This window comes from Sesamum indicum, linkage group LG2, assembly GCF_000512975.1.
Source record: "Sesamum indicum cultivar Zhongzhi No. 13 linkage group LG2, S_indicum_v1.0, whole genome shotgun sequence".
In the NCBI taxonomy this organism is placed as follows: domain Eukaryota; kingdom Viridiplantae; phylum Streptophyta; class Magnoliopsida; order Lamiales; family Pedaliaceae; genus Sesamum; species Sesamum indicum.
The window spans coordinates 12,233,685-12,246,638 of record NC_026146.1 but is presented as its reverse complement, the minus strand read 5'-3'; the positions used below and the strand labels follow the sequence as shown (position 1 = coordinate 12,246,638).

General features: G+C 36.4%; 1 protein-coding gene across 2 annotated transcripts in view; it reads right to left on the bottom strand.

Annotated features, from left to right (window-relative positions):
* The window catches only part of LOC105155957, a 43,992-nt gene continuing 33,034 nt past the window's right edge, over window positions 1,997-12,954 (bottom strand). For both annotated transcript variants that reach the window (XM_011071948.2, XM_020691754.1), the window contains 6 exons: window positions 9,220-9,279; window positions 8,903-9,152; window positions 5,790-5,941; window positions 5,562-5,632; window positions 3,254-3,410; window positions 1,997-2,645 (listed from right to left, as the gene is read on the bottom strand). In XM_011071948.2, the coding sequence (XP_011070250.1) occupies window positions 2,481-2,645; window positions 3,254-3,410; window positions 5,562-5,632; window positions 5,790-5,941; window positions 8,903-9,152; window positions 9,220-9,279 (855 nt within the window). In that variant the 3' untranslated portion in view covers window positions 1,997-2,480. The remainder of the gene's footprint in view (window positions 2,646-3,253; window positions 3,411-5,561; window positions 5,633-5,789; window positions 5,942-8,902; window positions 9,153-9,219; window positions 9,280-12,954) is intronic.

Here is a 12,954-nt window from a genome sequence, read left to right as displayed (position 1 = left end):
CGAGCCTAATCCTATGAGAAATCAACAAAAGAAGGAAACCCAAATGCATTTTTGGAAGATTTGTGGCTGCTATAGAGATTTTAAAGTTCCAAGGATTTGGGAATAAAACTGAGGTGTAGATTTTCAAAATTATGGAGGAAAAGATTACAACACCTAATGCTTGAGTAATTTGCAATAAACAAGTTGTTAATCAGCCAAAGTAAACAATGGATAATGATTTGGCCATAAAAAATATTACACCCAAGTAAATAAATACCTTGTAATTAGTCTCAAATTTTTTTATCATTAATATATATACAGATTTATCTTATCAGCTCATCAATACAATACTCAAAATAAACAACGTCTAAATAAAAAAATAGGATAATTCGTGAGAGATAATATTTAATGATCAATACGATAATCTTATAAAATCTTCGTAACGAAGAGTATAAGTCTAAGAAAAACTCAATATTTTTAGCAAAATGTATCAAAATCAAGAAAAAATCATTAAAAAATCTAAATAAATGTGAAAGTGGCCATTTGGTCGTTATAAAATTCTGCATGAAACCCCTTTTGTAGAAATTAACGGAAAGTGTGTATCAGGCATTTTGAGTATGAATTAACCTTATTCTTTTACTGCACTTAAATGGACAATTATGCCTTTTTTGTAAGTATAATGAGCCCCTTTCGTTTTTCCATTTTTATGGTGTTTTTAGTTTTTTTTTTTCGATTCTCCCCAATTACAATATTAATTTACTAAAATAAATCTTTATTAATTAAAAAATTGAAAAATTTATATCTAATGTAACATATATTGAAAAATTAAATTAAAAAGCATACAATATTAACATACTAAAATTCAATTCTCAAATTTAGATATAAACATATGAATATAAATTTTATTCAATTATAACAATTATATATTATTAACTGATTTAAATTATTATTTAATTTAAATGATTTAAATAAATTGTATTATTTAATATAAATAATATTTAAATTTAAAATTTTCTAAATTTTTTTTATTTTTTATATAAATATTCAATGTTTAATTAAAATCCAGTTTTAATTGTTTTAAAAATATAATCATTTTTTTAATTTATTAAAAACTTTAAATAGAATTAAATAATTTGGGCGACGGCAACACGATGATATCTGTTGCCCAAAGCTTACTCATTGGCGACATCGACTATCGCATTACCATCCCTAGGCGACTACCGTGTATTGCAGTCGCCCGGATCATCCCTAGGCGACTACCGTGTATTGCAGTCGCCAAAATTTCCTCTAAGGGATGGCAGTCATCCACCTAGGTTAGGGGACGACGACCACGTCACCGTAGCCCTCCTTTGGGTTGGGCGGTGCGAAGGGGATTTGGGTTAAATTTTATTATTTGTTTTTGTAATAATAATTTTATATTTACAAATAGAATTTATATCAGAAGTGGTTAAATTTAGATCTTTAATAATTTAATATCGAAGGATGGAGATGAATTGATTAAATTCTATAATTATTATGCAATAAAAAACAACCCAACGATCATAAAAATAAAAAATAGGATAAATTACAAACCTCTCCTGAAGTTTAGCATATTTACGAATACTCTCATTGCTTAAAATACAGGAAGTAATATGCAATTTGGCCTATATAGAACCAACTAGCATCATATAGGTGGGAAAAAAGAGTCAATTTCCCTCTAAATTTGCCTCATGTGAAACCGTAACTTGGACGACAAACTAATCAACGGACCAATTTTATCAAAAAATGAAAACTTTAGAGACCAAAATCAGGGATGTGGAACTTGAGGAGTCAAAATAGAAAATGCAGTTAACCCTTGTGAAAACTAAACATAACTATTGCAAGGATATTCTAGTCAAACAAATAATTGTAAGAAACTTTCAAACTTAAAAGGAGATATTGATGGAGATGGAGATAGAATATAGAAATAATAGATTAGTTATTATCACATGTTGAGTAACTCTAACTTATGGAAACAATCATTTTGAGTAAAACAAAATTTCAAGCTACCGATAGTATTTGTATTTTCCATTCAAGTTTAGTATGATGAAAAGAGTGAACACTTGACTCTTGTGACTTTTGGTATCAATAAATAGAGTTACACTTATGTCACAGGCTGCCAAGGCGGCCTGTGAATAGAGTTGCACCCAGCCAAAAATGCTTGTGTTTTCACAGGCTGCCAGACATTTTAGAATTTCTAGTGTTTTCCGAGAGGAAACCCAATTCTTGGGGACATTTCTACACGAGGGAAAATGGAGAGACACCTAATTCTCAACAGTATTGTGACGTTTGGTTGCAACACTAAAATGTCTCGTATCTCATTGTTTTCTTACTCCCTCAGTAGGCTTCAAGCAGGACGAGCAAGCTCAAGTATGATCACTGGCAAACAAACGTGCAACTATTGATGTAAAAGTACCATTTATGTTGATATTTCACGACCATATGTGAACGGCCTCCTCCAACATCAGGGCTTCATTTAGAATTTATTGTGACCTTTGTTGCCTAGTATACTCCCAGAGGGCAATGGCACCACTGACATGAACATTTAGAGACCTAACTACTCCAAGCTGTGGAATTTCGATGCAAGTATCCAACATGTGGATTATCTCCACTGGTATTCCTTCCTTCTCACGACCAAGAACTAATACCTGCGGGAGAAGGACAAACGGAGATTTCAAAGTTGTGTGGTTATCATGAATGCATTAAGAAGTGGCGTGTTTAGCATAATCTTGAACGAACAAACAGCCTCAGTCATTAACCTATTCTTGCATTACTTTCCTCTGGTCTGTTCCCGATTACCCCAAAACCCAGGGGGGAAAGAAAAAGAACTTCAAATTAAGATAGTTAGGGCGATAATGCTCCCAATCTGTTCCTATTGTACCATTGCACCTATAAGAAAGAAAGTGTAGTTCTTCATTCTCAGTTTGGGAAGGCACCCAAATCACGATCCAGTAACCAAAGCAAGGGAATCTTAAACCAGCTTTTACTTTTGCAGGAATAGGTTTCGTAGCAAGTTGCAATTTTATTTAACAGACAATGACAATACCACACTGTTGAAAGCAGTGTATTTTCCAAATAGAAGTTGTACAAAAGGCGAGCTCAACAGCTTAGCAAGAAAGTGAATCCTAAACCAGCTTTTACTTTTGCATAATTAGGTATTGTAGCAATTTGCAAATTTTGTTTAACAGACAATGACAATACGACGCTATCCAAAGCGGTGGGTTAAGCTAGTCAAGCCTGTCTGACAAGAACTTACTGTCTTTGTAGGGAAGTTGTACTGGTCCAGTGCTACACTGTTTGCAGTTTGCTCCAAACCTAGGATAGCAAAACCCTCCTGTTTCTTTTTGTCCAAGAATGCTTTCATACTTCCCACTGGGACTTCCAGAACAGGAACCCATTTCTCTGCTGTGACACTGATAAACAAAAACAGTTTAGTAGCAAATGTCTACCATATTGCAGATCAAAATTCATCCTAAATGAAATGAAAACTTGTCCATGTAGAATTATAGAAGGTTAATTTCTTCACTTAATTATAAAAATTCAAATTACATACCAATCAATTACACAGTAGATTTTAATATGTGAATGCAATACAATTTTAATTTCGGGCTGCGCTACATATCTCCAGAACAAATCAAACCAACATCATAGACACATATAATTCTTAATCAGTCTGTGATGTACTCAATAATGATTTTTACACATTTAAATCAATTTTCATCTATAGAATCCGTCCACATCCTCTCCTAATAATAAAGGTAAATAATATGAAAATAAAAATAAAATGCTCGGTGTCAATGGGGGGAGAGATTGTGAATAATATGATAATATTGAAAGGTTACCGTGCACTGATGGTTGACACATAGAGGTGAGATAGCCGAGGTGCAAGTGGCAAACATACATGACTAGGACTATAATTTAGCAATCATTCTTTGCAATTTTTTTCTCTTGCTGAAGATCATGTGCCCATTTATGAATATGAATATGTACCTTCCCAGACATCAGTGAAACACCAAGGATGATTAGAAGTCAAAAAGAATTCAGACATTATACAATTGGATGTGAGCAGGCAGTCAAAAGAAAGGCAACAAATGTAATTAAATGGTTCTATGTTCTGGAAGATGCAAACAATCAAATCTTGATGTTAAGGATGGCAAAAGCATGTAATTAGATGGATCTATGTTCTGGAAAATTCATACAATATTTGGACCTAAGGGCATAAAATCTTGATGTTAAGGATGGCAAAAAGCTATTCCTTTCAAAACCTTATGTATCTAAGCTATTCCACAAATGAGGAGTTTTGGCTCCACCATTGTCGTCGTGGTCATCCACCATTTACTTTGCTCAGAACTATGTATCTGTTGTTATTGAAAAATGTTGAAATGAGTAGTGTGCACCTGCTAAAGACAAACATGTTTATTATCCAATGAGATACTAGGCGTACTTCTCTTTTTCAATTCCATTTTGATACATGTGGTCCTTCCTGAACTTTCGAATACAGGGACAAGGTGGTCTGTTACATTTATAGAGAATTGTATAAGGCTAGCCTGGGTCTATTTGATGAAAAACAAGTCTGAAATTGGGGAAAATTTTCCGAGATTTTTCCATATGATCCAAACCCAAATTGGAATGAGAACAAAGAACCTATGGAATGATAATGCAAGAGATTACTTCAAACAAGATGTTTAATCTTTTCAGAAAGAAGGATTTGGTCATTAATCATATTGTGTTAACACACTGCAACGAAACGGGTTTTGTATATTAGTGAGGAATGTGGGTGAATTTATTTGGAGGGGACTGGGGAGGGGTGTGGGGGTGGGTCAGGAGCATGTTTGGCTGCTAACTGAATCTAATATATTGATTTACTAAAAGTTAGTAACTTTAAATCAATATGTAAATTAGTATTTCAGTGTCGCATTCAATATAATTGTATCCAGGTTAGGGTATGGTGTTCTACAAATTGGGTAAGACCTAGTTTTGGCATGAGAATTATTTCTTGGGCAGCCTAACCATTGACAGGCGAGGTGCTAGAGAAGAGAATTGCTAAAACAAAAATGTTGGGAAAGCCATCAGACACATTAATTCAGGATACTGTTTCCAGATGCATGAATAAGACTATCTATGGATAGACATATCATGGAGACATTTTCACTCAGAGTTTGGAAGTCATAGATTGGCGAGCAGGAGCAACTTTACCAAAGAGGAGGCAAAGTTACAAGTATACCGAGTAATAATTGTGTAAAATAAGAACAATCCGAATAACATCAACCTGCATTATAAAGAATGGCCAAAAACACATGGGAATTGGAGCACCAGATTATTAACAGTCTCGTCCTCTCAAATAATATTCATGAGAGGACAGACACAGAACCAACTAGCGAAACTTGAAAAAGTGAAGATCATCATAACCGCAAAAAGATTATACAGGTAGGAAAAAATATGCAGCAAAAACCTCCATTCACATAAAAAAATATGAAAAGGCTGCAAAGGCTCAGTCATGAATTTATATAAGCTAGTTTTTTGTTAATAAACATAAAAACGACAAAAGGATTAGTAATAAATACCTTATAAGTTGAAACTGCTTGTCATTTAATATACTTTTGTCTGCAACTGCTAGTGCAGCGGCCCTAAAAACCTGTAGAAGTCAAGATTGTTATATGAATTGAACCTAAAAAGAAACATGCTGAACAATGCTAAGGAGATTGCAAAAAGAGTCAAAAGCAAATGTGACACTCATATGGATGCAGGCACAAGCATATCAGGAAAATATGCAGAATATCCATATAACACACCTCACATGTCCGTGCCAATCCAGCAAGATTGGGTATCCGATCTATTAGTGATGCCAGAAGGATAATTTGTTGTCTTCTTGCTTTTAACTTCTCTACAATCAGTCCTCTTGAATGTAGCAGCTGATCAAGAAGCTGATCCTCATGGGCCATAGCTGCAATTGGAGAGAGGAAGTCATGTTATACCATTTTTAAGATCAGCTGAGAAGAGAAAACTAAGTAGACCCATATTTTTACTGGCAAAACTTTTGGGTTGAGATTGCTGAGATGAACTGGTTGTGGGGAAGGTTGTACGTCCAAAATTTCCTTAGTAGGTTGCATTGCGGGTCTTCAGAGCCGTCAATCTACGAACATGGTCCAATCTTGCCCAAAACCAAATACTAGTTTTCTTTCTCAAGGCTTGAGTTTTTAAGATATTTTCCTTAAAGCTCAGCTTGGTATGAAAAGTAAACAAAACCATGAAGCCACAGCAACTAGAAAGCAATTTTCATAATTAGTATGTTTTTGTATGAAATCCAAGAATACCAATAGCCAAACAGAGAAACAAGTAATATGAAATATAAGGTTGATTGTTGTTTAGTTTTTCCTTCTTTTTAACATAGTCTCCTACTAATGGCCATGTAATTCAAGCATCAGAATTTATTTTCTGTTTTAGATTAAACTGATTAATAATATAGTCTATCAGATATTATTTTCATTTTATTTAATCCAAACAAGCCTTATCAGCCAACACAACCATGGTCGCGCTTGTGTTAAATTTCATTATGCCCGACACTTAGCACATAATTGGTCCCATTAGAAACTAATATTAAGCTTGGTTTAGAGTTTTTAACTGACCTTTCTAGCTTTGAGCCGCCTTGAGCCCATTGAAAATCCAACTAATATTCCAGATTGCTACAACAATAATCTAGTGCAGATAGGCAAGGCTAGGATTCATTTTTGCTAATAGGAAAAGATTGTGCGGCTCATTCAGCTAGGCTGTGCATGTTCTATATGACTGCTACAATAATCGTGCTGTATATAGGACCGAATACACCAGGTACTGGGCTGACAAACGATGGGAATCCATATATGTACATTGATTTCCTTTTTGTTCCTGTATCTCTAAATTTTGCCAGCTATAGATCTACACTAAATATTATTCTATCACTTGTTCAATGTGTTGTAATTCCCACAATTTCTTCGTGTTCTTGGTTTTTACACATTTCATGTTTGTGTATTTGGCATCCAATTTTTGCATCTAATTGTAGTAGATACAAGAGACAAGGGTTTGCTGCGACTTCAGAGTCCTCCCATGATGGAGGTGGTATTCACAGTAACACAGAACTACAGATGTAAGCAGAATTGGCGTAAAAGAGAATGTCAAACCCCAGGATGAGAACAGAAAGAGTGCTTTCTACACTCCTAGTCCAACCACTATGAAAAAAGACTTTTCCCACTCCAACTCCAAAAACAAATCTTTAATCAATACAAAATTATTTTTACAAGAGATCCATTTTCAGCCATTAGGAGAACGTATGCTAGCCCCAAGATTCAAGCACCGAGTAACTAGCCAAATCTCCAGCAGCTGGTCACCAGAAAGATTCTCTTTAATCTCCATCAGTAAAAGGAAAACCCGAACTTCAATTTTATTAAATGAAAATCCGAATGATTCTTGTAACCCACAATAAATTAAACTCATCCAACAGAAATAATCGTATACGGATAAATACACTCTGAACCTAATACAGTTTGCACCATACAGAACCCCCTGACATCCTGGTAATTACAATAACATCAACAAATATCAATGGTAGGTTACCCATTTTTTTTGCTCCTGTAATAAAATCTTCTGATATTGGAAAAAAAGAAAAGAAAAAAAACATGGAATGCAGTACTTCAACGCATTGACTACATGTACTTTCTTGAGTTTATGGGCCAAATAATCCTTTGCTCATCATGTATAGCATGTAAAAGCATATTGAATATGCTATAGATGTGAGGGGCTTTGTGTCAAGAGAATGTCATCCTATGTGTATATGCATGTGTGTTTGTATGATCACATCGGTGTCAAGAAAATGAATAGGCGTAGGATTTACATAGATCTGCATGTACGAGCATAGAGGACATCAATCATGATGCATATATCTGCATCTAGGGATGATGGCAACCTTCGATTGGGCCTGTTTGGTTTGTACTTCATCCACACACCACATCCCCTGTCACAGAACCTACACCATTCAATGTCAACCATCCCCAAACTAACCTACTAAAACTACCTTCTAGCCCCAGCCACCCACCCCCACACCATGCCAGCACGCTCAACTCCATCTAGTAGCCCACACAATCGCCCAGCATCCTTTCTCTCCCCAGTCTAAAATGTCAATCAATCTGCATCCTAGGCCCCTGCCCAACCCCTATTTCTTCCACTTCAGCCATCAGCATCATTGGTGCTTCCACCAGTTTCAAAGTTGATGCAAGGGGCTAGGGTTGGGTTTGCAGAGACTTGGGGTAGAGTGGGCTTGAAATGCAATCAAGCATCTGGTATCTCAGATAGGTAGTTTGTACTGCAATCAAGTTATTGCCTAACACTTTATACCTCCTAATGAACAACGTAGAGGATGCTATAAATAAATTAACAGTCAAGCACAAGCCAAAAGCAACAAGGTCATCAAACGTCAATTTTTCCTCTATGCTCAATTATCATTGTAAGCCACCCAAAGAGTGCCAGCTTATTTATCCTTCTAAAATTACTCCTTTGTTAATTTTATAACTCATATTCCTTTCCGGGACACCAAAAATAAGACTCCACTTCCGTAAAAGGAATTTGAATTTCCATATCTACCCTCTCATTTGAAGAAGTGATTTGGCATCACTAACTTTCAACCATTATTTTTAAGGGCAATAGTGTTAAGTTTTACAAAAAACTTAATTCTCAACTCTCATTGAAACTGCCGTGCACTGTAAAGTAGGATCTTTCATTTGAAACAGAGGAATATTTAAAACTGGCATCGGTCTGGAAGATTAATTTAACTTGAACCATAAAATTTAGCACAAATGTCATTCACATACTGAGTAGTTCTAAATGGGTCTAGACATGCAAGAGCAGGACATAAAGAGCACTAAAATTCACATACCCAAAAGTGATCCATATGATGTTGTTTTGTCCAAGAAAGCTGTGGGGGCTGAGTCTGGCACGTCATTATTGGAGAAAGTAATTTTTCTTTGGAAGTCATATAATAGTTCTTCCTGTGGTTGGATCACTGATTGTCTTCCATTTGACTTTAATATTTCACTACATTTGGGACCTTCGTCAATTAGGATGCTCTCGATCTTGATAGAAGCTGCATCTTTAGCCATTGAGGATCTAAGGTCTTCCCTTGTATCCTGCAAGAATTAATTATGAGCAAAAACTACAATAAAAAAAAGGTAAAACAAGTAGCTAAGTGCTTACGTTCAGAAAATCAATCACTCGATCCATGAGTGTTGGTGGGACGCATTCAAATTCAAGATCCTGCTTAGAAATAAGAAACCAAAAGCAGGGATTATTCTTCTGCATGACAACAACAATCAATCATATAACACCAGGAAGGAACAACTCAACTGCAGAAGCATCTCTAATTTTGAATATGAAGTTAGAATACATGCAAAAAGTAGCTATTGACATAATATATGAAAAAATAATAATAATAATGATTCTAGCTAACGCCTCTCAAATAGATGACACCGCCCTAAGAGAAGTGGGACTCACCTTTAAACATAATTTATCTTTACATTCTCTTCTATATTCCTGCGTAGTTAAACTTTTCATTGGTAAAGGACAAATCACTCAACCCAAAGATAGAGAACATACCCAGAACTCTAGTTTACTACCAGTCATGTCGCTGGCATCTGATATACTAATTGAAACATGAAATAGAAGAGTATGCCTATTGGTCTCATTGATTGTAGAACAGTTTACATCCAAAACTCATACCTAATCTACAAAAGCAAACGAGCTCAAGATCAAAAAGAAATTCCTATACTTTCTCCTAAGTAATAACTCATATATGGTTTCCTACTAAATCCCTATAAAAAATTTACCAACTAATGAAAGATATTTTGTTTCCTAATAAATCTGATTAAGATTACCAACTAAAATAAATTATCTACAAAGAACTCCAATACCCGCCTCAAGCTCATCACTCCCAGAGCTTGCTGAGGATGATTTCTAATCCAAGTCCCAGCACAATCTTCATGTGGCTGAATGGGTTTAGTACAAATTAGTAGTGAAGCTTTCATCGGCCCTAATTTGATTCGTGTAATCATGTTGGACTTGGACAGTTGGACAGGCCTGTTGACAATGCTGATAGCAGGCTTGTAATCTTTGTATAACTTCATCCATAAGGAGATAGCAATCTGCTGCCTTCCCAGCCAGATACCTACTCTTCCTTCTGCCATAGCTGATCTTGTCTTCAAGACATGTAGCCCAATATTTGGACAGGTAAGAGACAAATTAATAAGTCTCCCAATTAACTATTTGTGTCTACACATGGCCAAAGGAGGATCATCCTTCCCTTTCCAACTTCTTCTCTAATGGTATTTCCATGCGTTTGCAACTTAATATTCCAGTGGCTTCAACAAATCGAGAGTCTAGGCTCACTGCAAGAGGAAAATATCTTCATAACTGAAATCTCCAGTCCAAGAGAATACTTGACTGCAGACGATCTTTTACTTAAACTTCTTCTTTCAACCTCTTCTTGAGTTGAGAAATCTATCCATTATCATCTCTTATATTCTGATGTCATTCACATTTACAATTAAAATAGGCTTCATTCTTTCTCCATATATTATGAAGAGAGTGTGATAGGCCTGTTCCTACCTATCCAGTCTTTCGAGGATGTTGCTAATCCCTATGAACCAGACTCAATAACTGGGGCCATAATCCAAATTTTTACCAACTATTCATTAACTCTGAATATCACCATTTGCCTTATGTTCCACGGTTTGCTTCCAACTCCCTTTTGTTGAATATACAAGGAACAATTTCCATCTCATAGGCACTATTATCTCCGAAGGACTGTGACATGTTTAGCTTAGAAATTTACATTCAGAATAGCACTACAAGAAATTAGACAAGATGGAAAATTATCAATGAGAAACAACAGTGTTGGAAGATATATATTAGTAGGTATGATATTATTTGTATATATCTAGTAGAATAGTTATCTTTGATAGGGTGTTTGTTCCATCTCTATATATTAATATTAAGATGGTTTCTTTCTATTTCACATATATACACCTCTTTTTCCCTTCTCTACTTTTCACATGGTATCAGAGCGGGTGAATGAACAAATATATATTAATATATATTTGCTTATTATTTATTTAAATAGACAAATGAAGTGAGAGGAAAGAAAAGAATTGAGAGCAGCCAAACCCTAATCTAGTCGAGCTCTTGATGACCGCCCGCCCACCCTGGCCGCTCTGTCCGCCGGTACCGTCCTACCCCCCGCCATCAGCAACTCTCTAGCGCGCAGACCTCCTCTCCAAAGTGCGGTGAGCCTCTGCTCTCGCCGAGCGCGGCAGTCGCGCTGCCGCATGCAGCCCTCTCCTGGCCGGTCGCAACCCATTGTGCTTGTTCTTGGGCTCTTGTTCCATGGACTAAGTTCTTCTCACTTTAATATGTTGTGCCATGGTTGCCCATACTCATGATTGCGGTTCTTCTAGAAATCACTAAAGTCCTCATGCTCGGGGCGCTCGCACTCCTATCGGGCCTCATTACTGCACTTATTGTGGTTGAACCAACCACGTATCAGAAAGTGTTGGATTAAGTTTGGTAAGCTGGAGTTACTACACTTAATGCAAACGGAAAACCTTCTTCATTAAGTTCCGATGCAGTCACCCTTAGTCGTGCAAAATATGAAATGCTCCTCTATCGTCACATAGCTAACTCTGTTGATCATGTTGTCTCTTCTTCTCCTCGTGCTTTTATTGCGTCTCAAAATGTTTTGCATGTTAGATTCAGGGGCCACTACCCATATTATTGGTATCAAATCCAACTTCTCTTCTTTGTCTATGTCTTACACCTCGTCATGTGTGCGTGTAGTTGATGGTTCTTCCTTTCCAATTTTGGCGTGGTATAGTTAATCCTAAACATCTTAGCCTTGCTATTGTTCTTTCGCCCATAATTTTCCTATTAGTGTGCTCTCTATTGGTCAACTCACTAAAGAACACAACTGTTGGGTAACATTCTTTCCATCCTAGAGTATCTTTCCGGATGTCACATGAGTGTGCCGGTTTCTACTATCTTGACATATACACATGTTGGGGTTCTCGCCCTCTCTGCGACTGCCTCATCCTTTCAGTGGCATTGTCCGCTTGGTCACCCATCCCTACCTAATTCAAAAAATGTTTTACCCTTTAACTCACCTATATATGTGAGTCGTGTGAGTTAGGGTGCTTCCTTTCCTCCTTGTGTCGAAAAACGTAGTTTATCTCCTTTTCTCTAGTCCATTCTGATATTTGGGGCCCTCATTGGGTCGAGTCTGTTGTTGGTTTTAGGTATTTTCTTACCTTTGTTTATGATTACTCTCGAATGATTTCGGTGTACTTACTCAAGGATAGATCTCAAGTTCCTAATATCATAAATTCTTTCTACGATGAAATAAAAACCCAATTCCCCACTAATATAAATGTTCTTGGCACTGGCAATGCAAATGCAGTAGAATTCATCCACAAAGAGGTCTCCCTATTTTGTATTTCACAGCATTATCCATCGAACTTCTTGCCCTTATACATCTTAATAGAATGTTGTGGCCTAACGTAAAAATTGCCACCTCCTTGATGTTGCTCACATCATGATGACCCAAATGAATGTTCTAAAGATTTCTTGGAGGATGCTGTTCTTACTGCTTGCTATCTCATTAATCGTATGTGTCAGGGGTTCTTAATGGGGATATTCCTTGTTCTTGCCTTTACCCTGATAGGCTGCTCTTTAGTGTCACTCCACGGGTCTTTGGTTATGTATGTTGTCCATATACTTCACATGGGCTTGATAAGCTGTGTCCTCGTTATATCAAGTGCATATTTCTTGGATATTCTCATGTACAAAAAGGGTACGTTGATATGATCCTACTCTCGTCGATCCTTCACGTCTGTTGATGTTATCTTTTTTTCAGTCCACCACATATTACTCAAAGGGCGGTCT